Source organism: Peromyscus eremicus, chromosome 19 (genome assembly GCF_949786415.1).
Source record: "Peromyscus eremicus chromosome 19, PerEre_H2_v1, whole genome shotgun sequence".
In the NCBI taxonomy this organism is placed as follows: domain Eukaryota; kingdom Metazoa; phylum Chordata; class Mammalia; order Rodentia; family Cricetidae; genus Peromyscus; species Peromyscus eremicus.
Genome location: NC_081435.1, coordinates 48,429,970 through 48,457,872, shown reverse-complemented (window position 1 = coordinate 48,457,872; position 27,903 = coordinate 48,429,970). Strand labels below are relative to the sequence as shown.

The window sequence follows — 27,903 nt, the reverse complement described above, 5'->3', positions numbered from 1 at the left end:
GAGCTTCCTCAGCTCAGGAATTACAGATGGAGAAAGTCGGTCTCAAGTGAGAGAGGCTGATTTCTTGGCCCCATTCCCAAGACTTTGGGTTGTTTTTTTTTTTTTTTAAAGTAACAAACACTCTTTTATTTTATTTTTTTATTCATTTATTGTATATACATTGTTCTGCTTACACACCAGAAGAGGGAGCCAGATTTCATTAGGTGGTTGAGGGCTGCCATGTGGTTGCTGGGAATTGAACTCAGGACCTCTGGAAGAACAGCCGGTGCTCTTAACCTCTCAGCCATCTCTCCAGCCCTTTTTTGGTTTTTTGAGACAGGGTTTCTTTGTGTAGCTTTGCGCCTTTCCTGGAACTCACTTTGGAGACCAGGCTGGCCTCGAACTCACAGAGATCTGCCTGCCTCTGCCTCCCGAGTGCTGGGATTAAAGGCGTGCACCACCACCGCCCGGCATGACTTTGGTTTTATGTAGGTCTGAGGTGGGGTGTGAAGGTTTGATAGGTCCTGGGGGATTCTGTTTAAAGGTCATTGGGACCACTGAAGAAACTTTGAGTTAGGGTGTGCTTTGTTTCCTTTCATTGTCTCTAAGGGGTTCTGCTCTGCTGGGTGGGAGGTGGGACAGGGCCATTCACAGCAGTCTAGGGAGAGGGTCTGTGTTCTGTTGGGTGGGAGGTAGGGCAGGGCTCATCCACGGCAGTCTAGGGAGAGGGTCTGGGTGGCAGAAGGTGACTGGAGAACACTACCCTAGGTCCAGAGGTGGCAGTGGACATCCATCTCCTTGGACTTGTCCTTTTTGAATGGGAGTCACTCTGAGCCTGGCTTGTCCCCAGAGACAGAGGTCAGGGCCAGTAGGTTATCTGTGGAGCCACACAGTCCCCTCCCCAGGCCCCACAACCTACAGCACACTCCTAAGACTCTCCAGGTTTTTGATTCTATGATGCCCACCAGGAAAGAGAGGAATTTGGAATAGGAGTCTGCCAGGTGGCAGTTCCTCCCTGAATCCCCATCGGAGGCGAGTCCTTGCTGGTTGGGGCAGTACACCTTGCTTCGTTTTTTAGGAAATTCCACCTCCAGGGACCCCCAGCCTGTCACACTGCATTCCTGGGGCCTCTGGCTTCTGAGATTTGGCCTTGAGCCCTGCCTTTGGGCTTCCTACAGGTACATGGAGTTCTTCCCTATTCCCTCCAACACCACCTCTGACTTCTACTTTGAGAAAAGTGCCAACTACTTTGATTCAGAAGTGGCACCACGGCGGGCAGCTACCCTGTTGCCCAAGGCCAAGATCCTCACCATCCTCATCAATCCAGCCGACCGAGCTTACTCCTGGTACCAGGTGAGTAGGGTGTGGATCTGTATGACATTTACTCAACCAGCACTGACCAAGCACCACTGTGTTTGGCCCTGGGCTCGTCACCTGGTGTGTGATGGCTGAGAGTAGTCTTGGCTCTGTGGCACTTCTGGCATGGTGGTGGTGACAGGCAGAATGTCATCTTCTATGTACCTGCCCACTCGAGGCTTCACATGGGTCCTGCCTTGGACTCTGATAGCCATAAGAGGCAGACTCGGAGTGGACTTAGAGAGAGCCTAGATTCCCAAAGCAGCCATCTGGGTTATCTTTTTATGGTTTCCTTCCCGTGAGGGGTAGCTGGCAGCAGGGACTCAGGCAGGAGGCGACCCTCCTGCAAGGATCTAAGAAGGCGGCTCCCACCTGTCTGCAGCAAGAGCTGCAGATAGAGACCTTCCTGTTGCTGTTGCAGCTGTGCAGTACTTCAGGGCTTCCTGGGTTTCTGGGCCTGACTTGACTTCTGCGTGTCTGTGCTTGTGGGAATGCTATTCACCCTGGCCTGGGCTAGGAGGGGTTTCCTCTCCTGTTTTCTGGTCCTTCTTGGGAGTATGCCATGCTGCAAGCACTGTGTCTGAGTGGCCTTGGTGCATGAGGCTACTTTTCTGGCTGCCTGCATCAAGCCATCAGACTGGGTCTGACCTTCATGCTGTGGGACAGCTAGTCCTCTGCCTTAGGTTACCTGAGAAGTACATACTGTCCCAGCCTGGGAGGCCTAGCCACTTTGCGTGGCTCTTTGCCACCTTCTGAACCTCCTCACCTAATGGTGCAGTGGCTGCTTCCTGGGGCCTCGCTGAGTCTTGTGTAGTGTGCAGGGTTCCTCCTTTCTCTGCTCCCTTAGGACTCTCACCTTGAGCCTGCGGTGGAAGGAGCCCTTTCTCTTGTTCTGTAGGATACTGGTTTATACCTTGTCTTGCCGTCCCAGGGGCTCCATCTTTATGGGAAGCCCAGAGTGCAGCAGGCCGCGTCTCTCTCCTCTGGGTACACCTGCTCCAGCAAAGCATGGATGGCCAGAGGACTGCTCTCATGTGGGGACATGCAGGGGCGGAGGATGCTCTTGGGAGTTCAGTCAGTCCTGTCTGGTAGTCATCTCTTGAACTGCACAGCAGTTTTCTAGAAAGCAGACAAGGGTGTGTGTGTGTGTGTGTGTGTGTGTGTGTGTGTGTCTCCTTTACACAGGTTTCATGTGGTGTGATGGAGTTCTCTAAAGGGACAGAACCTATAGAATGAATATGCATATACAGGGTTTATTGGATTGGCTACACGGTAGAGTCTGAGTAGTCTAATAATGACTGTTGCACACTGGAGAGGCTGAGAGCTCTTGCAGTCCCAGTCTGTCCCTGAAGGCCTGCGGGTTCCTAGAGAGCTGCTAGTCTTCAGTTCACATTTGGAAGCCAGAAGAAGTTAATTCTGATCTAAGGGAAGGAATGCAGCAGCAGCAGCAGCAGCAGCAGCAGTAGCAGCAGCAGGGTAGATGAACTTAGCAATGAGAGTGAAAAACAGGCAAAAGCCAAACTTGGTTCTTGCACCTCTTTTTATCAAGACTGCCACTGGGGGGTGCTGTCCACATTTAGGGTGGGTCTCCCCACTTCAGATAACCTGATCAAGAAGATCCCTCTTGGGTATTCCTTGCGCCTTGCCTGTTAGTTGATTACAGATTACAGTCAAGTTGACAGCTAAGGCTCACCATCACACGTGGCATTTTGAATGCAGGTCTTACAAACCTAAGGCCTTATTCTTTGTCCTGTCCATGATCAGGGGAGTCGGTGCCATAAGGAGAAAGGCTGCTTTATTCCAGGAGGATTTAAGAAGGTACTGGGAAGAGAAGAAGGGAGCTGGGCTGTCTTCAGAAAGTCAGGAGGAGCAGAGATTGTCCTATACATTTATATACATTACTGCCCTGCCTGCCCTGGCCTGGGCAATGCATGATCCTCAGTGATGAGCAGGGTCAGTTAGCATGGGCAAGTCCCTGGCCTCTGACCTCTAAGATCTGCTGGTGGCTTATGGCATTACAGGTTGGTCAACCTGACATTTCCTCCATCTGTGATTTCTGTCAGTCCATCCAGTGTCTATCAAGGACAGTGTTGCTTTTGGTAGAAGAGACGCTCATGTCCTTTCTAGTAGGTAACACTCTTTCAGCAAGGACAGGGGCTTTGAATGCAGGGCTTGGAGCAGGTATTTCCATCTAGCTGGCATTTGAGAATGTCGTTGCATTTTTATTTTATTTATCGACAGCCATTTTCTCTATGTAGTAGCTGATTCTGGTTTTCCATGTTATAAAGGTGATGTAGTCGGTTTTCTTGTCGTCTGGGTTTTAGGAAATTGTTGTAAAAAGGAAAAAATGAGGGCTGGGGTCGATCTCAGTTGTAGAATGCTTGCCTAGCATGCACAAGGCTCTGGGTTTGATCTCTGCACTGCACAAATCTCGATGTGGTGACACATCCCTGTAATCTTAGTGCTTAGAATGTAGAGATAGGAGAATCACAAGTTCAAGGTCACAAGGCCATCCTCCACTGTACATAGTGAATTTGATGCCAGCCTGGATTATAGGAGACTGTCTCAGGAAATGGGAGTCAGTGTGAAGAAAGCCACATTGATGTTGGCACTTGCTGGCTAGCAGGTCCCTGGAGTGTCAGGAGTCTCAGAGACTGTGCCAGTGAAGAGCATTTGGAAAGCTGGTGTAGTGTACCCTACCTTGCAGAGATGTGGAACCTGGGGCTCTGGAGTTGATGCCTCTTTGAGGCTAAAGCGATGAGGCAGAAGCAGGACATCAGCCTAGGCCCCCCACTTGCTTCTCTTCCCCCTGTGATGTACCCATCCTCTTCCCTCGCCACAGCACCAGCGAGCCCACGATGACCCAGTGGCCCTAAAGTACACCTTCCATGAGGTGATCACAGCTGGCCCTGATGCGTCCTCAAAGCTGCGTGCCCTCCAGAACCGTTGCCTGGTCCCTGGCTGGTATGCCACTCACATTGAACGCTGGCTCAGCGCCTTCCATGCCAACCAGGTAGCTATCCACCCTGCCTCTCGGAGAAAGGAGTGGCTGTAGTTTAAGGGGACCTGGAAAGTCATGTGAGGGACGAGGAAGGAGGGGGAGCCGGGGTGTGGTGGTGGAGAGGAAGCCTGCATGGAGGGTCAGCAGGGTTAGCTCACAGGACGTCTTTTAGAGAAGCCTTGACTGAAGCAGAGCAGTGTGGGCTGGAGGCTTTGCAGGAGGCTGCAGTAGGTGCACTGTGGGGATGTGAGGAGCAGGGATGTCAGCTTTCTGATAGCTTAAACTCTGGGAGAGAGTAAGATGGGGAGCTGGCCGTGAGCAGGGATTGAGCAGGGATACCTTTGGTAGAGGAGTAGGGGGTGAACTCTGGGTGCTCAGGGCCCTGTGCTTCCAGCCAGGCCATTCCTGCTGCAGTGGGCATGGACAGTTGGCCACTGGGATGAAAGCAAGTCCAGACAGCCTTGTTTTCCTTTCCTTTCTCCAGATCCTGGTCCTGGATGGCAAACTGCTGCGAACAGAACCTGCCAAAGTGATGGACACGGTGCAGAAATTCCTCGGGGTGACCAGCACTGTTGACTACCACAAAACCTTGGCGTAAGTGTTGTCTTGGTCTTTGGCCAGATTCTGGGCCAGGGGAACAAAGGCTTGAATGACTAGGACAGACCTAGGGTTGATTTGAGTTAGTAAGAAAGCATGCAGCTCTTCTTGACGGTGACTCTTTGGCAGAAAGCAGAGGTTAAAGGTTTTCAGTCCTGTCAGAACGCTTCGGCCTTAGGAAAAGGGAGTGATGGATCTCCTCTGCGCAGCCCGCCTTGGGGGATTCTCCTCAGTGCAGTCTTGGCTCTTGTCTACATGAGGGAGCTCCCACAGTAAGCGCCAGCCTGGGTTGCGGGGACTTGGGACTGGAGAGGCTGCCTTTCAGCGCTGTGACACACACAGGTGGCAGGTTCAGTCCCAGAGTCCCAAGAGTAGGGGGAGTAAATGTATCCTCACTGGCTGTTTTCTTGGGAGTGTCCCCTCCTCACTGTCAAGGATATTGGAGATGGAGCAGAAGGCGGTGCCTCTTGTGGAGCAGGAAACCACAACACTCATGAGCGTAGGCTGCTTGATCACTGGTGTTTGCTTAGGACCAATTAGGACCATCTTGTTTTGTTTGCTTCATCTCTGAGTTCTGTGACTTGATAAATCCTCTGGGTCTTGGAGCCTCCACTTACAATTCTAGGGGTGGAGATAAGGAGGATTACTCCTGCCTCCTAAGATTGACGGATTGAATGAGAAACTGTGTGGTGCTCTGGGCTCCGTTCTTAGGATGGAGCATGTGTTTTCTGTGTGGCTGCTACCATCTTGAAATTTGGGACTTAAAGAAATCTTGGGTTCAACACAAAACAAAACAGAGCCGGGTGGTGGTGGCGCAAGCCTTTAATCTCAGCACTCGGGAGGCAGAGCCAGGCGGATCTCTGTGAGTTCGAGGCCAGTCTGGGCTACCAAGTGAGTTCCAGGAAAGGCGCAAAGCTACACAAAGAAACCCTGTCTCGAAAAACCAAAAAAAACCAAAAACAAAAAAAACAAAAAAAAAACAGAAAACCCTATTCTACGTCATTAGGGATTGCTCAGAAAATGTCTTGCAGGATTATGTGGGACTGGAAAGAGTCCACAGGGATTTTGGGAGGAACTGGAGCTGCTCAGCCTGGACCAGAGACTTAGAACATGGAGGTGCCTTTTCTGGGAGAAAGGCAGTGTACTCAAGGCAACACTTGAGCTACAGATGGCAAGTGTCAGCCTGCACATTCACACTGTGTGAGTGGAGGAGACTCCCTGCACGCTAGGACAAGGACATGACCTTGAGGAAGGAGGCCAGACCACTCACCCACGGCCTTCCAACCTCTTCAGGTTTGACCCAAAGAAAGGATTTTGGTGCCAACTGCTTGAAGGCGGAAAAACCAAGTGTCTGGGCAAAAGCAAGGGACGGAAATACCCAGAGATGGACTTGGATGTAAGTGGGGGATCTGTTCCCATGACAGTGGGCTAAGTGGGAGGGGTCCGTCTCGGGGGAGGCCTTTAAACCTTTCCTCTTGACGATGGCACTGGTCTTGGGACGTCTTGCACAGTAGTCATTCTCTAGAGAGGAAACTAGAGGCTGGGCCTGGAGGTCAGCATCACTTTAGTCAAGTGTTATCACCTTTTAGCCAGGGTCGCACTGGGGGTTCCATGGGTAAAGCAGATGCTGTGCATGGCCTCCACACACAGGAAGCAGAGTCCAAGGCAGGGGTGCTGACACAAGGGGTGTGGTTGTGGGATAGAGGGCGTAGAGTTGGGGGCCATGCCCCAGGATCTGAACCTGTGAAAGGGAGAAGTAGGCCACCCTGCAGGGAGAACACTGTACGAAAGCACGTTCGGGACAGCCACAGCTGGATGGCCACAGCTGGCATGTCCTTGTTCTCCTCTTCCTTTTTGCCTTTAGTTTTGACGAATGCTCTCTTCTCTCTCATGGGTTTTGACCTTGGGTACTGTGTTTTGGTGCTCCTCCTTCGGGAGCATTTTCTCTGGAGGCTTCTTTTTAGAAGATCATTGGGATAAGAAAGAGTCTGGTGTTATGGAGGGGGTCACGCTCATGCTGGCACGTCACCCCTGACCTGAGCTTTCTTGCCATTGCAGTCCCGAGCCTTCCTAAAGGATTACTACCGGGACCACAACATCGAGCTCTCTAAGCTGCTGTATAAGATGGGCCAGACACTGCCCACCTGGCTGCGGGAGGACCTCCAGAACACCAGGTAGCCTCGGCTACCACAGCCAGACAGAACGCTTGTGTTAGCAGGGATGTCCTGCCTCACACTGAGCCAGACTGACCTGCCGAAGGGTGCTGGGCCAGGCCAGCCAAAAGCAACGAGCAATACTCTGCGAAGGCCCGTGGGGCCGGAAGCCCAGGCAGGTCTGCAAGCGCCTCAGAGCATCCGCCGCTGGATGTGTGGCCTGTGGGACCTCTCTGATACCGGAGGTCCATTCCGTTCGCAGCTTCCCTGCCTGGGGAGACCACTTCCTGTTGGTGGAACGTCGTTCCCTGGTGAGAGGAGTCCTGGAGACTCTCTCCTGTCCCTCACTGTGTGCTGCCCACTCGTGCCCTTCCCTCTGTCACACCGCCACCCCTGCTCCGGCAGGGTGTCCCCTCAGTGTTAGCTGCCATATTTCCCTGTCCTCCAGACAGTAAGGGAGAAGAGTGCAGCTGGGCCTTTCGCTCAACTAGGGAGAAAGACTGGGCATGTCCGTGAGGGTTTTGAGCCAGGCTCTGCCAGGGTTTAGCTGGGCACCCGGAATCACGCATTGGATTGGATGTGAGGGTGGCCATCTTGAGAGGACTTATGACCTCTGTATTTGGGTTAATATTATCACATCTCATCTCTTCTTTGGGGGAGAGACTCTCTGGTCCCTATAGTATCCACCTAGTGCTCATGGTCTCTTGTAGGCCCTGGGCCACTGCCATGCCACTGGGCCTAGAGATCTGGGCCTTAGCCCTGTCCTATTCACCTGGATGTGACTGTGGTGTTTCCTGTGGTAACGGCTGAGGCGAGTCAGGAGTCTGCCAGTGTCCATGCTCCCGTGTACATACATCATTTTACAGCCACTGCCTCGGCCCAGCAGACATGGCAGAGTTAGCAAGACTGCTGTCCACTGCTTTGCCCAGCAACCTGTGGCCGAGGGTCCCCAGAGACCCCTTAACCTCCCAAATACTAAGAAGCTAAAGTATTTTAATATTTTGTGTTTTTTTTTCTTGGTGCCAGAGTTTATACCCTGGGTGCTGGGGTCGCACTGTGTTTTATATATATATATATATAATGTGTATATATATATTATATTTTTTTTGGTTGGGTTTGTTTTTAATTCAGTCATACACAATGGTGGCAAGCCCTAACCTCAAAGGGTGTCATATCTTAATGCTAGAGAAGGAGTTGGGAGGGAAGGCAAGTGTTTCCGGTAAGAGTCTAGGCCTCAGGGAGATGGCTTGTCCCACAGAGGGGACAGAGACGGTAAGATGGAAAGGAAGAGCGACTCTCTCCAGAAAGTCTGGGTTTACAAGCCTAGTGGCCCTGGGGTGTTTGGGCCACAGGGAAAAGCTGGGCTGGGGTGGGAGACCCCTGGGCTGCCCTCCCCCCGTCACATGGTGCTAGGTTGGGAGCTGCCTTGGAGTGGGACGCCCACAGGGACCCACAGAATTGTCTCCAGTCCCTGCAGACACAGGGTCTCTGGCTGTTTTCTGCTTGGTTTCTGTTCCTGCCCCCCTTTTAACAATGTGAAGTGACTGAGGTTGGGTTGCCTTTCTCTGCCCCGCCCCCCAACTGCCAATTCAACTGTCCACCAGGCGTCCAGGACATTCTGGCATTCTGGGCTTGGAAGGGTCCCAAGATGGGCACAAAGTGGGTCCAGGAATGGGAGGTGGCCTTGGTCAATGTCACCGAGGCATTGGAAACAGTACCGAGAGCTAAGTTCAGGCCCCTGATTCTGAGCCCTGTGCTCTTCCAATACCACACTGCCTCGGAGCCTGTCCTCGGGACCCTCCAGTGTTTCAGGTTCCTGTCTTTCCCTCAGTCACAGCTGTGGTCATTCCAGGACACGGGGACAAACCACTCTTTCCCAGCCAGGTGCCTTTGAGCCTTCCCCTTCCGAGACCTGCACGCCGCTCTTCCTGCTGTGTTCTCTTGCTTCATTCATCCTGGTGGCTAGGGCTGTCTTCATTCTGAGCTGGCCTCTCCTTGAGTTCTCCACTGTTGTGGAGAGTGTTGGGTGCTCAGGGGAGCCTGCATGCGTGGTTTCGGGGTGCAAAGCCATGTCATGTCATGTTTCTCATTGGGGTCTTGGAGCCTGTGGAGTACCTGAGGACAGGGTTGGGTATGCTCAAACGTCTTGCCAGCAAGCTGTAACCAGACTCAGAGTTGGTCAGAGTGTGTGTCCTTAGCCTCACTTCCCACCTGTCATGAGGGTGGCTCTTGTATTCTGAAAGTTGCTTCCTATATGAGACCCTGTGAGAGCTGAGTTAGGGTGCTTGGAGTGGCCCCTGTACAGCATGCAGCTCCATTAGCCTCTGCCTCTGGCCTCAGGTGGAAGCAGGCAGGTTGGAGACCCTGGCAGACAGGAGATACTCTGGGGTCTGTTTCCTTCTAAGACCCTGGGGGCTGCCGTCTGTTCTAAGCCTGTAGGTTATTGCTGCTACTCTGTCCCTTCTTGTTACTGGACCCAGACTCTGGCCCAGCTTGCAGATACTGGGTCTTGGAAAGTAGCTCAGTTTGTCCTAGGACCTCTCAACTAGAATGACTGGAAGCATTTGGAAAATCAAAAGAAGGTTGAGGGAATTCGCTTCAGTTGTTTAGGCCACTCCCCTGTCCCTTCTGCAGTCTCTACCAGAAGCCTTTGCCTTATGGGTGCAGATCATCTGCAACTGCCTCAGTCATTCCTGGTTCTAGAGCTTTCTGTGGGGCAGGCACCTCAGAGAGCATGAGGTTGAAATGGACCTTTTCACAGCCTGATGGATGAGCAGTTAATGCTTCCGGGTCTGCTGATGGCCAGCGGAGGAAAACTGCTGGCCTGTCCCACCCTGGAGCCCCAGGGATATGTCAGTGGGAAGAGCGGGTTCAGAACCATCCCACCCAGTGTTGGCCTGTGAGTGCCAGCCACCCTCCATCTGGACTGAAGGAGGTCAGCATTTGCCAGCTTGTCTTCGTTCTCTGTGCGTGGACGTGTTGTAAAACCTATAAGTTGCAGGTACCATGGGACTGTTGATCCCTACTGTTGCCCTGAAAGATAAAGGCCTTCTGCCAGACCAGCCAGTGCCACAGCCGACACAGCCACTAACAGCTGCTGTCTAGTCTGTACCCAAAGGTTCCCACCCCCCACCCCCGACCTCCTGGCAATTATACCCGCTTTTAGTATTGGACCCAGTCAGGGCAAGAACATTGTATCTTATTACAAAGTTCCTTTGAATGCTAAAAAGGTCTCCCTTTGCCCATTTGATTTTTTTTTTTTTAATGTTTGGTTTTTGTTTGTTTGAGACAAGGTCTCATTATGTAGTCTCGGCTAGCCTGGAATTTTCTGTGTAGACCAGGCTAGCCCTGGAACTCATAGAGATCCACTTGACTCTCAAGAGCTGAGATTAAATGTGTGCACTTACCAGGTCCAGTCCAAAATAGTATTTTGTTTGTTTTATTGAGACAGAGTCTCACCATGTAACTCTGGCTGTTCTGGAAATTGCTGTATGAACCAGCCTGGCTTTGAACTCAGAGATCCACCTGGCTCTGCCTCCCAAGTGCTGGGATTAGAGGTGTGCGCCACCACTCCCAGCCCCCAAAAGGTATTATTTTTAAGGCCAGAGGGTCTGTTGTCATATAGAAGTCCCACATTCCAGATCCAGTGTTTCCTCAAGGGTGACTGTGCTTTTTGTGCTAATGTGGCATTTCCCTCTGCCTAAGGTGTGGCTCCTTCCACTACCACCTGTAGCAAGGGCCAGACCAGCCTGGAGGAAGGGAGAGGGCTCCCTGAAGAGGCAGCATCACGTTGGGAGGGTCTGAGGGTACTACGGGGTGGAGTGGACCGTTGAACTGCCCCAGGGAGGCCAGGCTGGGCATGGAGTTGTCAGAATGAGTGTATACAGCTTTGAGGAGCTAGGCTGCCCCGTGCCGAACACAGCATCCATGTTTCTCCACCTCTTCCCTTCTCTGTCTTTGTTCTGGCTTCCCTGCTTCTGTTCTGTGGTTCTGGGGTCTTCACTTTTTAGATGGTCCGTGTGCACTGGAGCAGAAATAAGACCTCAGGCTATGACGGGAAGATGGAGAAGTGCCTCCTCTAGGCTGCGGTATGAGGAGCACGGGGTACAGTGGGTGGTCATGTGACCGTCTTCCTCCCCAGGCCTCAGTGTGTGTGAAATGAGGTTAGGAGTTTGTCCCTCACCCCTCACCCCCAGGCCTTCCATGCAGTGCTGGGGTCAAGGTTGTCTGGCTCTGGGCTTGGCCTTTGCCAGCGCTGAGCAGGCTGGGTACTGACTGTGTGTGTCGACTCTGCTGAGGGCCAGTGTGAAGGCCAGGGGAGACTCCCCACAGTGTTTCTGCTTAAGAAGTTCACTTCTCCTCCCTCTTCTCTCCCTGGCCCGGAGGAGGCCGCCAGAGGAAGGGGTTTTCTATGACTGAGCTAGCTTTTCTTATGGGCGAGAGGGCTCTTTTATAATTTGTGCATGAAATTCATGTTCTTTCCCGGGGAGAGAAGAGGGCCGACTGAGTGGGGTGGGGGGCACGTTTGGGAAGCAGGCAGAGTTTCCTTCCCTGGGGGGTGGGAAGGGGTTGCAGAGGGCAGAGGGCAGAGGGCATGCTACCCAGCTCACCTGAAGAGGGCTCTTGAACCAGCCGTTTTGGGTTGTGTTAAATGTGGGAACTTTCCTCCATTAATGTACAATCTCGAACTAACTGCTAATAAAATGGGATTCTGTTTGTACATATTGGTGCTGTGTTTGTGTCTGACCTTTCCCTGCTAGGGAAGGTGGAGATAGGCTTTCATCATGGCCCACATGTGCTCAGTTTGCATCTTGGTTTGGTCAAGACAGACCCTTTCCCCGGCATTCTAGATTGAAGTCTTTTCAGTGCTGTGGAGGCCTGCCCCAGGGCAGCCCTGGGGTGTCTCAGATGACCAAGAGCCTGTGAGCACAGGGTTGTCAGTGCTAGGTGTGGCACTGTCCCCAGAGGACCCTCCGAGGCTAGAGATGTTTCTGCCATTTTCTGCTTTCATGACTGGGGACACGCCACTCTGACTTTTTGATTGGCAGTTCCCTTGTCTTTTAGGATGTGAAATGAGTTGGACTTAGTGGCCTTACCTAGAGAATGTGCTTGGAATGCAGATTCCCAGGCCCTGGCTTTAGAGATTGACCTCCAACAGGTATGGACAGGACATTTTGAGCAAACTCTTCTAGGGATTCAGGCTTAGACAGGTTTTATAAGTTTCTCACTATCCAAGAAAACCCTAGGTAAAATGAGTGACCGATTGTCAAACTGTCAAGCCCCCACCACCACCACGTAACCCCTATCAGCTTACTAAGAACATGCCTTGAGAACATCCTAGTGAGGACCAGAGTCTAACTAGCAGAGAGATTTTGTCTTGATGTCTGCAAGGCAGAAAGAAGTCTAGGCCCAATCCCAGAATCCTTTTGGGAAGTGGGCATTCCAGGTGCCTTGTCCAAACCACTCACCCAGAACTTCCAGGAGTAAGATCAAGCAGTGTGTATTCAAGAAACTCTCTGGGGCCGGGTGGTGGCGGCGGCGGCGGCGCACACCTTTAATCCCAGTACTTGGGAGGCAGAGGCAGGCGGATCTCTGTGAGTTCGAGGCCAGCCTGGTCTACAAAGTGAGTTCCAGGAAAGGCGCAAAGCGACACAGAGAAACCCTGTCTCGGAAAATTAAAAAAAAAGAAAAGAAAAGAAACTCTCTGATGCTCAGAAAGCTTTGGGAACATTAATTCAAGCTCTCAAGTGTATGCCAGAGGCCTCCCTGCCTCCCCCACACACCTTGGAAAGAGGACAGATGTTCTGGGCACACTTGTGGGGAGAAGAGAGCCCAGGTCCCAGGTGAGCACATCAAGCTCCAACCTGTAGAAACTCCTTGGGTTGGCCAGCAGCAAGCGTAGCCTGGGCCATGAGACACCACGGTCCGGAACTGCTGGAGTCTGTGCTACCAGGAGCACACCCAGAAGGGATGGTGCAGATGGAGGCGGCTCAAGGCAGGTGTGCCCTGCTGGGAGCAAGGGTGAGGTTGATTCTGAGCAGCTCGGCTCCTCCTCATGTTATTCTGGAATTCTAAGATCCCTTGAAATAGAAAAACCTTGCCCAGCTGTTGGCAGAGTAACCAAGAGTTGTACAATACCAACAGCCCAGTGAGTGGAAGTCCCTCAGATCCTCTACCCTTGACTGTGAGGCACCCACTCGGGATACCAGTTAACCAGGTGCCCCAAGCTTCTACAGGACACAAGTCCTTAGAAAAGCCTTCGGGGCCAGGCGGTGGTGGCGCACGCCTTTAATCCCAGCACTCGGGAGGCAGAGGCAGGCCGATCTCTGTGAGTTCGAGGCCAGCCTGGTCTCCAAAGTGAGTTCCAGGAAAGGTGCAAAGCTACACAGAGAAACCCTGTCTTGAAAAACCAAAAAAGCCTTCTAGTTTGGTTTCTTTTGCTTCGATAAACCCCATGACCAAAAGCAACTTTGAAGGGAAGTGTTCATGTCAGCACACCTTATAGTCCATCACTGAGGGAAGCAGGGCAAGAAGTAAAGTGGAGATGATAGAGGAGTGGTCTTCCAGGCTTGCTCGGTCTACGTACATGCCCCAGGACCACTGGCCTAGGGGCAGGACCCACAGCAGGCTAGGCCCTTCCACATCGAACGTCAATAAAGAAAACGTCCCACAGGCTGGCCCCACTCAGGCCAGTCTGAGAGGGGCACTTTCTCAGTTGCGGTTCCCTTTTCTCAGATGATTCTAGTTTGTGTCAAGTTGGCAAAAGAGCTAGCCAACCAACACAACTGACCCCTTGAAAACTTGACACACAGACACATCCCTGTTCAGTCATAGCCTTTCCTTTCTTGTCCCGAAGATGTCATGTTAATATTCATACCACAGTATAAAAACGTTTCAACGTTTAAAAGTCTCAGAGTCTTTAAAAGTTCAGTCTCTTTAAAAGACCCAAAGTCTCTCTCTCAAAAAAAAAAAAAAAAGAGGTTCCTGTCCTTAGATAACTCTAGCTTGTGTCAAATTGACAAAAAACTAACAGCACAGGTAATGTGTTTCATAAGAGCATATCAGGAACAGTCCTTGATAGAGGATCCGTATGATGTTACAGGCAAGCGCTGGGACCTGAGATTGATCCTCGGAACCCACGATTTAAAGCGAACAAAAAAACACAAAGACCCTCATGGTGGCATATGCTTGCGGTCCCAGTGATGGGGACACAGACAGGCGGGTCCCAGGGGCTTGCAGACCAGCCGTTCTCGCCTATTTGGCCATGAGACTAATGAGAGACTCCCCCAAAGACAGGGTGGCTAGCAGCTGGAGAACACTGGTATTGTGTCTGGTCACCGTACACACGCATCTGCATACACATTGGTCACCGTACACACGCATCTGCATACACATTGGCACACGTGCACACTAACTGCCTCAGCCCCAAGTCTTGGGCAATTTCTTTGTGACCGTTTGTGTAACGTGAGTGTCACGAGTGTTTTTCCTGGGAATATTAAATGTGTGCCCTACCAAGACAACCACAGTGGCTGCTTCTGGAGGAGGGAGAGAATAAACTTGGGAGACGAGCATTTCCTAAGGGGACCTTAGCTTCTGCCGAGATGTCACTTGCACAATCAAAACCCCAGCAGAAGCAGGAAAAGGGGCTCGAGACAGCTTGACTGGGGATGGTGCGTTGGGGGCCAATGTTGCTCTCCCCTCGGCCCTCAGGCTCCTTCTAGGAAGGTTCTGAGCAGGTCCAGAGTGCTGGTGGAGGACTTAAATCATTGGTCCTGAATACTTGCCGAGTCCCCTAGGCTAAGAGCCTGACTAAGTGCAGGCAAGCCAGCTCCCCTTGGCATTGACCCCACTCTTACAGGGGCATTAGAGTCACCAACATTGAAAAGGCTGACATTGTGTGGCTCCTGGTGAGCTGCCCTGGGGACCTGGCTATCCACCTGTGAAGTCAGCGTTGTGGATTCCAAGAGGAAACCAGAGATAGGTCCTTATCAGGACATTTTGCCAAGTAACTATCTGAAACTAATCATGGCAAGGCTGAGTAATGGCTCGGGGACTCAGGGCTACTGACCTGGCGTTCAGATGCCACAGACGACCCCAGAAATGAACCTGGACCATTAGATAATTAGCTATGAAGGAGAATTTGTGAGTCTGGACTGTGCACTCAAGGGAATAGTGTTCTCTCAAAGTTAAGCTCTCTTGAGTTTGGCTCTTATGCTGGTATTCAGGAGTTGGTCATTGTTAAGAGTACACACTGAAGCTGGACGTGGTGACTCATATCTGTCACACTGCACCTGGGAGCTGAGGCAGGAGGATTGTCGTGAGTTTGAGGCCGGCCTGGGCTACATAGTAAGTACACACTGAAATATTTCGCATTTAGGAGTAACAGGAAGAAAGCAAGCTGAATTTTGATACATGTAGGGTGCAGTCTATAATATACCCACCAGGGGGCACTCTCAGCTCAGTTTCTTGAAGACTGTTTTGCGCTCCTCACCAGATGGGGCTTGTGGTTAATGTGAGGCGAAGCAGCATGACACTAAGGCCGACATGACATTAAGCAAGTAGGAAAATAAGAAAAGATGCTTCCCGATTGCTGGCCAGGCACTCTGCTCCTGGGAGCTATCCTCTCAGTAAGGAGGCCTTGGGGAGGATGTTCTCACCTTTCTATGGCAGATCCAAAATCTGAGGTTAGGTAACTGCAAGGATGGCTAACAGGATGGAGTCCCCTCTGGCCCTGCCTCCTGGGGCTGAGGCTGGGAAACAGTGCTGTGCAGTGTCCTTGGGACAGAGTGGAACAATCCCCTGTGCTTGGCTCTGTTCCTCCCAGGGCTGGCCAGGCAGTCCTGGGATGGGCCAGCTGCCTCGGGTCCTTAGAAGTATATACATTCTGGAGCCTAAAATAAAACCACCAAAAGCTTAGCAGGATGTACCAATCCTCATCCCCAGACCCCTGCTTCAGTGCAAGCCCACCACCACTCCTGGCTTTTGTAGATCTTTCCAGAATTATTTGGCACGTGGGAAGAGCGAAGTCAACAGACATCCCCCACTGGTCTGTGTTCTTCGTGGTATTTTCCGTTCTTTTTCACAGAGCCCCTGGGCACGAGTGCAGGGCAGTCTGCTTCCGGGCATGGAGGCAGGTGGAGGGGCTCCTGTACTGGAGGTACCCGGGGAGGCCCTGCTCTCTCCACCTTTAGGAGCATGGAGAAGCTGGAACCTCCCCCCCCCCCCCAGCCTTTGCCCCGTTTAGGGGATGCTACTCAATCCTGTGGAGGGTAAGCTTCTAGCGTAGCCATCAAAACATTCCAGGAGGGTAGATCTGATCTCAAATCTGGGCAAATGTTGGCCACGTAGCTTAGGGCAGGTGACTTGGGCCCCCCCCCATCCGTAAAATGTGTCTTGGGTAAGAGAAGCTGAAATAGCCTTCTGGGAAGGGTGAGGCTTCTGAACCTGAAGAACTCGTTGTAGAAGCCTGCCGTGTAGGAAGTGTGCCAGAGCGAGCCTTTTCTAGTTCTTGCTGTCCAGTCCACACGGCCCCATGTCTGAGCCTGAAGCAGACTGCCACTTTTGTCCCGAGAGCCCGTCCCGCACAGGAACACCACATTTGAGTGCTTTCCCCAGGGCCCTTGGAATGGAAGGGTTTGGTGATCTGGGCCTCTGAGAATAATCCTTAAGATACAGATGCAGCTGCTGACCAGCACAGACACCGAAAAGGAGCTTGGGAGTCTGCAGGAATACGACAGCTGCTCACCAACGCACTGGAGGACTCAGGTGAAGGGGACAGATTCCTAGAGATGCCCAGAAGCAGTGGGTCAGCCAGTAGACAGAGCCAGGAAAGAGAACCAGAGATCAAAATACTCCCAGCCGGAGCCAGGCACGCTGGCATATACCCCGGAAACAGAGGCAGGAAAATTCCCATGAGTTTGAGGCCCACTTGGGCTAGATGGCAAGACCTTCTCCCTCTCCTCCTAAATCTGTCATCCATCTGGCTGGCCAGATGACCAACCAACCAGACAAACACTTGGTCTTGGCCAGAAGGCGGAGAAGAGATTGTTTCATTTTTCTTTTAGATAGAGTCTCACGATTCTTGATTTGTCCTTGAGCTGACTGTCTTAGGATGACCTCGTCCCTCTGATCTACCTACCTCCACCTCTGGGATTGCCGGTGTGCCCCATCTCACTTGGACTTTGTCATGCTAAGGAATTGAACCCAGGGCTTCGTGCTCCAGAGGGCTCTACCAGCGGAGTTCCATCCCCAGTTCACACTCAAACCCAGCAAAACATCCTAAAACCTCCCAGCAAAGAGCCGCTGAGTGCTAAGGTGACACGTCACCTCGGATTCTCCCCAGCATCCGAGGAGGCAGCAGTACCGATCCCTGATGAACTCTTAGAGAGGATGGAAGCGGTAGGAACAGGAATGGACTCGTGCCCCGAGGTCAGCACCGTTTAATAGTAAGGCCAGACAAAGACTAGTGGGGCTGGGAATGGAGCGCAGTTATTAGAGTGCTTCTCCAGCATGTGCTAAGAGCCGTGTCCCATCATCTCTAATTCCACGTCTGTTCTCTCCTCCCAACATGAAACTATTCCTTCCCTCCGCCCTCCCTTCCACACTCCCCCACACACACCCTCCCCCCTCTTTCCTTCCTCTTTTTCTTCCTTCTGGAGACAGGGTCTGTCCATAGAGCCCAGGTGGACTTTGAACTTGGGATTCTTCTGCCTCCAGAGAACTGAGGCAGGAGTGTACCACCATGGCCAGCACTTGCTGTGTGTGTGTGGGTTGTTGACACTGGACATTTCACATGAGTGGAATTCTATCTGATGTGGCATATTTTTTTTAAGTTTTTTTTTTTTTAAGTTTTTAGTTTTTAAACTTAGTTTGTGTGTGCATGATGTATGTTTAAGTGCAGGCACAGGCATGCCACCACATGTATGTGGCCATCACGGTACAACTTTGTGAAGTTGGTCCTCTCCTTCCTTAGGTTCCACGGATCGAACTGAAGTCATCAGGCTTGCATGGCAAACACCCATGGTGTTTTTAAAGTTCATTTATTTTGTAGCATCTTCCAAATTCTCATTTTAATATAGTTTTTAAAATAAAGTTTTGTTTTGTTTTGTTTTTTGCCAGACATGGTCACGCATATCTTTAATCCCAGCGCTTGGAAGCCAGAGACAGTAGAACCCCCCCATCTTTTTTTTTCGTTTGTTTGTTTTGGTTTTGTTTGTTTTTGGTTTTTCGAAACAGAATTTCTCTGTGTAGCTCTGGAGCCTGTCCTGGAACTCACTCTGTAGATGAGGCTGGCCTCAAACTCACAGAAATCCTTCTGCTTCTGCCTCCCGAGTGCTGGGATTAAAGGTGTGCACCACCACTGCCTGGCTGATGCTATTTGATTTTACGGCTGAGGATGGAATGCAGGGCCTTGTGCTTCTAGGCAAACACTGAATCTGTGAGCTCTGCCTGGGCCCCTAGCTGCCATTTCATTGCTCTGAGGTCCCTTGTACCCACTCTTGGGCTGCACTGCTGAGAAACTTCCAGCCTCTAGCATTGAACTCAGAAGGCTGTCCTGGAACCCTGGTTACCTAGTGAGCTTCCCAGGGGCTCCCAGCTCCATCAGGCCCCAAACATGGGACAGTTTCCAGCTGCCTGACATTCGCTGTTCCCTGAGGTCAGAGGATCTGACTTGGGCAGGAATCATGGGTAGCCCTCTACTCCACAAGCTATCCACAGATCAGAGGTTCCCAAATGCCCACCATGCCAGACATCTCTCCTCAGAACCCAGCACGCGACTGCTACACAGTCAGAAATTCAGGTCCTGCTGGCTGGGCTCAGATGTTCCAGGTTGCATGCAGTGAGTTAGGTTTTTACTTCACTCCCCAAGGGTTCTGTTGTATAGGCAAGATTAGGAGCTCCCAGGGCTGGTGAGTCAAGGTCATTTTAGTCCAGGGTGCTTGATGAATCTCTCCCAAAGAGTCCTAGGAAGACTCTAACCCTTAGATCTCTGTTACCTGACACTAGGAGCTTTTGAAGGTTTTATCTGCCTGTCACTCATAGGCCTTATAACTCCCTTCCTACAGGAAGTCCTCCTGGCTTGTGTGTATATACCCTTCCATCACATACATGGAGATGCTTATTATATCAACGTAGAAAAATAATAAGAGTAAGCTAGGCTGTGATGCTGCATACCCATAATTGCAGCACTTGGGAGGTAGAGATGCTGTCTCAAAAAATTTTTTTAAATAATTTATTTTAAACAGATAGCATATGTTTATGTTGCCAAATTCTCATATATACTTAGTATAGTATGGACAAAGAAATTGTGAGCATTTATGCCTAGGTCATTGACTTATGAATTATTCATAATGTACTAGAGCTCATGACCGTCTAGTCTGTTACGTCCTTGCTTCCCCATTTTATTGACAGGTAAATTGTGGCCCCAGTACATAGGTAATGCAGCTCAAATTATGGACTCCATACTTCTGCTCCCTTGGATGTGATTTCACCTAGTTTAGCCCTCCAAGTCTGTGACTCTTGGTAGTTCATGGTCTAAGGAGGAGGCAAAGGGCATTTGTCATGACCAGCCAGTTCCCTCTGGTCCCAGTGTGAATGAGGGCCAGGGCCCATCTGCACAGCTGGAGTCACTTACCCAGATGTTTATGGGCCTCTGCCTGTGTGTTTATAGTTCTGTCTTTGGATCTGCTTTGAGTCTTCAGTAATTGGAACAGTATCCCAGGAGGCCATGTGGGGTGGTGGGCGCCCACTGGATAGGAACGGTGGATTGGGCCCAAGGCCTGTTTGTCTGGTTCCAACACGGACTTCAGATCTTTTATAAGGACTTGGGAAGGACAGCAAGATGGCGTAAATTGAAAGCAGGTGTGAACATAAGTGAGCGAGAGCGTGGAGGCAAGGAGGAACCTGGAAATGCAGTCTGCCATAACTGAGGCACTTTTAGCACAAGCAAAAACTTGAGCCAACTCCTTCCTTTTAAGAATATTCATGCTCACATATGTACATGTTAATCCCCAAAGTTATAAATATCCGTTGTAGAAAACGTAAAACATACAGACAAATAAGACCACGTTAATGTCCAGATCCTCCTGCCCTGAGATGACCGCTGTTCTCTGCCTTTTGCTCAGAGGCAGAGAGTTGTTTCTGTAAGAGAACATACACTGTATTTTTTTTTTTAAAAAAATAAAGCTTTTAAAAACATTGCTTATCATTATTTATTTCTCTGTGCGTGCATATGCCCACGTGTGTGCTGGTGCCTGAGGAGGCCAGAAAAGGGGATTGGATCCTCTGGAGCTGGAGTTACAGGTGGTTGGTTGTAAGCCATCTGACATGGGTACTGGGAACTAAAACTCAGGTCCTTAACCACTGAGCCGTCTCTCTAGCCCCTAAATAAAGCTTTTTTAAGATAACACGTTTATTCCTTTATTTATGTTATGTGTGTGAATGAGTGTGCTGTCGTGTGCAAGTGGAGGTAACAGGACAGCTTGCAGGAGCTGATTCTACCTTCTATCATGTAGGTTCCAGGGACAGAACTCAGGTGCCTTTACTTACCTGCCAAGCCTTCTTCTCACTGGCCCACCCACTGTGTTTTGCAAGCTTCCCTTTAATCAGAATACTTGTCTAAATCTTTACGTAGCATTAAATATTTTTTTTTCTGCCTCATCAAATGATGTTATTCCCATTTCAGTGAAATACAAGCTTGTAAAAGAACTACGTCAGTTCTAAATCTCAAGTATAAGAGGGCTGGAGAGATGTCTCGCTTGCTGCATAGCGTGAAGGCCCGCTTGGATCCCCACCACCCATGACCACTGAGGTAAAAGCTAGGCATGGCTGTATGCACCCCAAATCCCAGAGAAAACAGACGGAGCTAGGCATGGCTGTATGCACCCCAAATCCCAGAGAAAACAGATGGATCCCCGGATCCCCCGGGGCTTGCTGGAACTGGTGAATCCCAGTATCAGTTAGAGACAATGTTTCAAAAAAAAAAAAAAATCAAACAAAAACAAAAGGTGGAGAGTGATTGAGGGGGACACCTGTTGTCAACCTGTAGTCTGGAAACACAGTTTATATAAAAGTGCTACACCTTCACTGCAGATAATTCTGGAAGTCCAAGGACACAAACATAAGGAGATAAAAATGACCCACCGTGTGGGATCAGAGCTGCTCACACTGGTGTGCGAATTGGGTTAGTTCATGCCTCCCACACTGCTCGTTATGGCTGGTGTGCACACACCAACCAGGCATTTGTGCTCTCCCCATATTGCAGGTGGTCCCTGGACTTTTGCATCTGGGTAGATCTCCCAGAGTCCCTGGCCGTGAGGTGGTGGATCTGCCTGTGGCCTCCATCCCCCACCCAACCCCCTCTCACCCCTCTCTTCACCCTTTGCTTCCTTTACAGAATCGCCTGGAGTCAGCTTTTCCCATGAACTTTATATTCTTACTCCCCCCCCCCCCAACTTGGAGACACATTGTGACCATCTCTTAATGTCATGTAACACCCTCTTTGTGGGATTAGGTTTTGTGAAGGCACCAGACTTTAACCATTGACTGTGTGGGTGAATTTAGATTTTTCTGGATTGTAAACAAAGGCATGCTGAACATTCTTGTGGTCAAGCCCTTGAGTGTGTCTGCAGCTATTTCCAGAGATGCTTTCTTTCCTGGCTTTCACTGACCCATCGCATCAAGAGCCAGGCAACTTGGGGGTGACTCTGGGGCCCCAGAAGAGCTGTATGTGTCCCATTCTTACAGGGCCACCATGACCAGAGGGATGTCCAAATCATGTAGAAGAGAGTGACACACTTTATTCTTTAAATAGTTTCTCACTGAGCTTAGAGATCCCTGAGAGCCTAAGACCTAGCTGACACTCAAGGGACATGGGCATGTCACCCCCAGCTTGGCTGCTGCTGGGTCAGAACAGGTACAAGAGAGGCCACTCTGTAAAGGTGGCATCTCTTCACTACTGGATGGAAGAACAGCTCCTGCTTGTGCAGAAATGGATTCTGAATCCAGGGAGCTCCGAGGAGCCTTGGGCTCTGCTACCAGAAAGAGAAACCTGTGGAACACAGAGGGCCTTCACCCAGTCAGAACATTGTAGTTGGTTGTTTATTTTACTCTTTGCTCTTTACTCTTTGGGGGGGCCTGCCACCCAGCTCTCAAATAAACACATGGAGGCTTATTCTTATGAATGCCCGGCCTTAGCTTGGCTTATTTCTAGCTGGCTTTTCTCAAATTATCCCATCTACCTTTTACCTCTGGGCTGTTAACTTTCTCTATTTCTGTATATCTTTTCTTTACTTCTTACCCCATGGCTTGCTGTGTAGCTGGGTGGCTGACCCCTGATGCCTCTTTCCTTCTCTTGCTCTTGCTCCTCAAGCCTCCTTTTTCTCCTATTTATTCTCTCTGCCCGCCAGCCCCCGCCTATCCTTTCTCCTGCCTAGCTATTGGCCATTCAGCTCTGTATTAGACCAATCAGGTGTTTTAGACAAGCATAGTAACACAGCTTCACAGAGTTAAACAACTGCACCATAAAAGAACGTAACACATCTTTGCATCATTAAAGCACATGTTCCACAACGCAAACCAATGTAGCACGTCCTACAACAGTATTCCACAACCTTGACCATCAGGAATCACATTGCATGATGTGCTTGGCTGGGCCTCGAAGGACAGTTAGCAAGGGCGGGGTGGGGGGAGCTAGTGGGGCCCACTGAGCCAAGCTGGAGGTGTGAGCTCGGCATCATGGCTTAGCCGCATAGCGGTAACTATGGGAAGGCAGAGAAGGACATGAGGAGCTGGGGACTTGCTGAGCCTGTGGGTCGAGGGGGGCACAGAGCCTGTATGTCCTCTTCCAACCCTGGCCCGGTAAGGAGTGATGCGTGAGGTTTGAATCTTCCAGAGCCTTTTCCTTTTTAATGCCCAGGACTCCCTTTTTAATGCCCAGGACTCCCTTCTCTACCAGGCTGTGGGGTGCTAGGGTGAGATGGGAAGAAAAGTACAAATCCACGGCCCTTGGCCTTTCCATCGGAAGCCCTGTGCACAGAAAGGGGGTTAGGCAGGGGGTCTCAGTGAGTAAACAGTCAGCCATTGGAGGTCCATAGAAAAGGCATTCTATACTCCCATGTGTGTGGGGGTGGGGGTGCAGATTTGATGCTCCCTGACGGGTGGGTGGTGCTCTGGAGCTGCCATCCAGGCTGTGACCAAGTTGCTTACCTTTTTCTGCTTTATCATATGCAAGAAGAGCCAGTGGTCAAAGATGTAAGGTGACCCGAGACAAGGGCCTAACGTGGGTCTTAGTTCACTTTCTAGTGTGATAAAATGTCATGACCAAATGTGACACCGGGAAGAAAGGGTTTATTTCATTTAGATATCCCAGGTTGCAATCCACTGAGGGATGCCAAGGCAGGAACTCAAGGCAGGGACCTGGAGGCAGGAACCGAAACAGATGCCAATAGGAGGAGCAAAGGAATATTACCGCCTTGGTCCCCATGGTTTGCTCAGTTTGCTTTTTTTTATGTAACCTAGGACCACCTGCCTAGGGGTGGCACCACCCACAGTGGGCGGGGCCTTTGCACATCAATCATTAATCAAGAAAATGCTGCACAGGCTTGCTTATAGGCCAGTCTGATGGAAGTGTTTCCTTAATTGAAGTTTCTCCTCTTAGGTAACTTCAGCCGCATCAAGCTGACAAAAGACTAACCAGCAGGATAGCATGAGTGAAAATACTGCACCCAGGAAGTAGTCACAGACATTAGCTCCTGTCACTTAAGCTCGGGCTGCAGCAGAGGAGGGTAGCTGGCCTGTCACTGACTGAAGTCACTTTTTACCAGGCTTTGGAAGTGAGCAGGGAGCTTCAGGGACGGGGGTGGGGGTGGGGGTGGGGGTGGGTGGGACAGTGGAACCATAGAGGTAGCTGGAGCCCCTCTGCTCACAAATGCTGCTTTACCTCCCTGACCTTGCTCTAAGCACCACTTCCCGTAGTAAAGCAAGCCTGTGAGTCCCCAACCCCTGTCCCCCAACATGTTGGCCTGGACTCCAGGTGTGAAGTGCTTGCTCTGTGCCTTGTGTCACTTCTCACAGTTCTCACAGCCCTGCCAGGCGCTCTCTTCAGTCCTGGGTGCCAGGGTGGGGCCGAGGCTCAGAGGTTTCCTGAGCTGCCTAGACCCAGACTGTGGGTGGCAGGGCCGGAACTTCACCCCTCTGTCTGAACACAGGCTCTGGCGCGTAAGTCTTGTGCTGCACAGTAACTTTGCCTCCAACGCCAACCTCCCTCCCTTCCTCGCCTGAGGTCTCCTCACACTCCACCCTCCTCCCTGAGGCGGCCTACCTGGCCTGCCCTGCCCTGGAGGTGAGCCCCGTGGCGTTTGCACAAGGCACTATTCATTCAGGCAGGCTACTGATTGAAACCATGTGTGGTATGGCTGGCCCTGCTGGCGGCAGCTCCGGAAACCAGGCCTGGCCTGGGGCCTGAGGCTCTGAGGGCTGGGGGAAGGGGCTGGTGACCCACGGGCCTATCAGGCCGAGAATGCACTGGGACAGGACTGGAACTCCTACCCCCTGACGCATACCAATGGGACCCTGAGCTGGGCTCTTGGGGTCAGGCTGGGTTGTGGGAGACAGGGGCCCTCTCCAGGTGAAGGTGGAGCCCTGGGCTTAGAATACCTCAGGACCTTGCAGGGGCCTCTCCAAAGCTGTCTGGAAAAGGCAGACTGTGGGCAGGCTCTGGTTCCCAGGAATGGGTGTGTATGTGTATGTTGAGATCTCCACACAGCACCCCAGAAGCCCCTGCCTTTATGATTTCTTCAGGACTTTAAAGGGCATTTGGGTGCAGTGGATAATGCCGTGGGCTTTGGGTACACACGGATCTGGCCTTGTTTCTGCTTGGGTTGCTCCCAGGCTGTTTGACAAAAGGCAAGCTGGTCATCTTCTCTGAGCCCTCTCTCATTATTCCCCATACCATGACTGGGACCTGTTCGAAGTGGCTGAACCAAGGTGGCACTCTACTGGCTGAGGAGAAGGTTAGGTGGATGCTTGCAGCAGCTCTGCTGACACACCAGCCCTCATCTCCAGGCTCAGGACCCCCTGTCCTGACCTCTGTGTTGTGGCAGGGAGCTCGGAGGTTGCCTGGGAGCCCATGTGATTCATGGGGGTGAGTAGGGAGTGGTGTAAGGTGTAGCTGAATTAGCCAAGAACACAGTGAGACATTTGTTCACAGGGCTGCCTCCCCTGGTGCTGAGGCCCCCACCGGAAGGGGTGGGTGGTTAAGCCAGACCGCAGCCTGCCCTGACCACAGGCCTGGCTGCACCTAGACCCTTCCAGTTCAGAGCTTAGCCCCAGAAATCGCCCTGGTTTCTCAGGCATGCAGATCCTATTCTAAGTGATCTTGCAGCCTGAGGCTAGGCATACACAGTGATTTTGGATCCTGACCAAGCAGGATCAGCACCTTCCGTGGGTGGGACTAGGTCCACAACAGGAGCTCTCTGGGACAATGGATCCCTCATGCTATACTGTGCTCCCAAGCCAGACAGGCCCTTCAATGTTAAACCCAGCAGAGAGGTGCCCTTCCTTACACAGGGCAAGGCTGAGTCTGGAGGAAAGGCACCACTGTGCCATGCAGGGGAGAGAGCTTGTGTGGTGTTTTCTGGTGTGATGAACTGCTGAGGTGAGGTAGAAGGCAGAGGGTTCTGGGGAGGCAGGAACACGGGTGGACTAGACTCCTCCCTGCTGAATAACCGGGGTGACCACCTACCCTCTCCAAGACTCCATATCCTCTAAAGCCAGCGAGAGCATCCTGCCGCAGAGGGTGGTGTGGTGGGAAAATGAGTCAGTGGCACAGAGCCAGCTTCAGGTGCCCTGAAGGACCTGGGTTCTTATCCAGCTCTTCTCCACAATAGCTGTGTGACCCTGGATGAGTCAGAGTCTTCTAGAACAAAGAGCCGGATAAACCTTCCTTGTGGGGTTGTTGGGAAAAACAGAGCAGTTGCTCTGGGCTTGGCACCGTGCTCACACATATGTTATGTGTCATGATGGTATGTTTCTGGCCAGGTTGTAGACCCAGGTGTTGGGTCAGACCCGGATACAGATGATCTGTGAGGGTACTTCATGGATGTGATTAAAATCCAGAACGTTGTATTTGCGTTAGGTAAGAGAGGTGATTCCAGATGATAGGCACAGGGCTGTCTTCATCTATCCGCAAAGCTGAGGTTTCCTTTAAGAAGACAGTTGACTTGTATGTGCCAGCTTCAGCCTGTGGTGTTCCCAGCAGTCCCAGTCTGCCCTTCCTCAGGGCCTGTTCCTCTGTTCGGTGGACTTTCCCAGAGACAGAACCAGCAGGCTATGTATGAGCATTTCTGCACACACGTGAGTGTGTCTGTGTGTGTATGTTTGTGTATTTGTATACATAGGAAAGGATTTCTTACAAGAAACCACCTCTTATGCTTATGGAGGCTGACCATTCCCCCAGATCAGCAAGCTGGAAACCTAGACAGACGATATTTTGGCTCAAATCTGAAAAAGCAGATAACACAATTCCAAGGCAGCTGGGCAGGAAGAATGCTCCCTTACTCCTGGGAGGGAGTCTTTTTCCTCTTTTTGTATCTGACTGGTTGGATGAAGCCCCCCACCCCCGGTGGTGAGGCTTTAGTCATCTCATTGATTCAAATTCAATCCCATCCAACAACAGCCTCCTGTAGAAGAGTATTATTTACCAAAACATCCAGGCGCTCCTTAGCCCGGTCAAGTTGGCCTATAAATTAACTCTGGATTTTTTAGCTGACCTGTGTAGATCTTGCCTGCTGGACCTGGGATCTGAGGACCTGAAAGAACAGGGCGGACTACAGTCTAATGCTGGAGATGGTCTTACTTTCTTTTTGGTGTACTTCTATACAAAAATGTAACAAAGAAAACAATGATCCAAGGAAGGTTGTTTGAGTTCAGAAGAACATGGTTCAGAAAAATATGATCAGAAAAACATGTAAATAAGGTCAGTAAGCACATAATAAATATTAACAGAGCAGCTCTTTCCCAGAACTTTCTCAGGTCAGACCAATTTACAAACACCATTGCCTGGCATGTATATAGATTATATCTGCCATGAAATCAAGGGCAAAAGGTCATTTCCAGGTTCAGGGTATACTGATCTGATTAGGTCCTATAGCTATGTTCTGACATCCAACAAGAATAAACATCTTATAAATTGAGTGTAAATGTTTGTCACAAAATCACATCCAAGAGCGACCCAGGAAACTAAACGCACCTGAGGTAAAAGGCCCTCTGCCTTTTTTTCCTGGAGCTGCTCTCACAGTTCCCCAAGGCACTGTTCACCATGCTTCACTCTTTTGACGTGTGGTGACATTAACCATCACACTTGTGGATTTCAGACTTGCCTATGTGATGGTTGGTTTTGTCAACTTGTTGTGGACTTAGATATACCTGGAAAGAGGAAATCATAACTGAGAAAATGCCTCCATAAGATTGGCCATAGGCAAGTTTGTAAGTCTTTTTTTTTTTTTTTTTTTTTTTTTTGATTAATGATTGATGTGGATGAGCTCTACCCACTGTGGGCTGTGCCATCCCTGGGCAGGTGGTCCTGGATGGTATCAGAAAGTAGGGTGAGCGAGCTAGTAAGCAGCATTCCTCCATGGCCTCCAGGATCCTATCCTGAATTCCTTTGATGATGGGCTGTGCTTTATTTATTTATTTATTTATTTATTTATTTATTTATTTATTTATTTATGGTTTTTTCGAGACAGGGTTTCTCTGTGTAGCTTTGCGCCTTTCCTGGAACTCACTCTGTAGACCAGGCTGGCCTCGAACTCACAGAGA

General features: G+C 50.8%; 1 protein-coding gene across 2 annotated transcripts in view; it reads left to right on the top strand.

The window, feature by feature from the left end:
• Ndst1 (N-deacetylase and N-sulfotransferase 1) overlaps positions 1-11,228 on the top strand; it is a 30,215-nt gene extending 18,987 nt beyond the window's left edge. For both annotated transcript variants that reach the window (XM_059246216.1, XM_059246217.1), the window contains 5 exons: positions 1,158-1,332; positions 4,178-4,348; positions 4,821-4,930; positions 6,227-6,329; positions 6,992-11,228. In XM_059246216.1, coding sequence (XP_059102199.1) covers positions 1,158-1,332; positions 4,178-4,348; positions 4,821-4,930; positions 6,227-6,329; positions 6,992-7,111 — 679 coding nt within the window. In that variant the 3' untranslated portion in view covers positions 7,112-11,228. The remainder of the gene's footprint in view (positions 1-1,157; positions 1,333-4,177; positions 4,349-4,820; positions 4,931-6,226; positions 6,330-6,991) is intronic.
• The last annotated feature ends 16,675 nt before the right edge of the window (positions 11,229-27,903 follow it).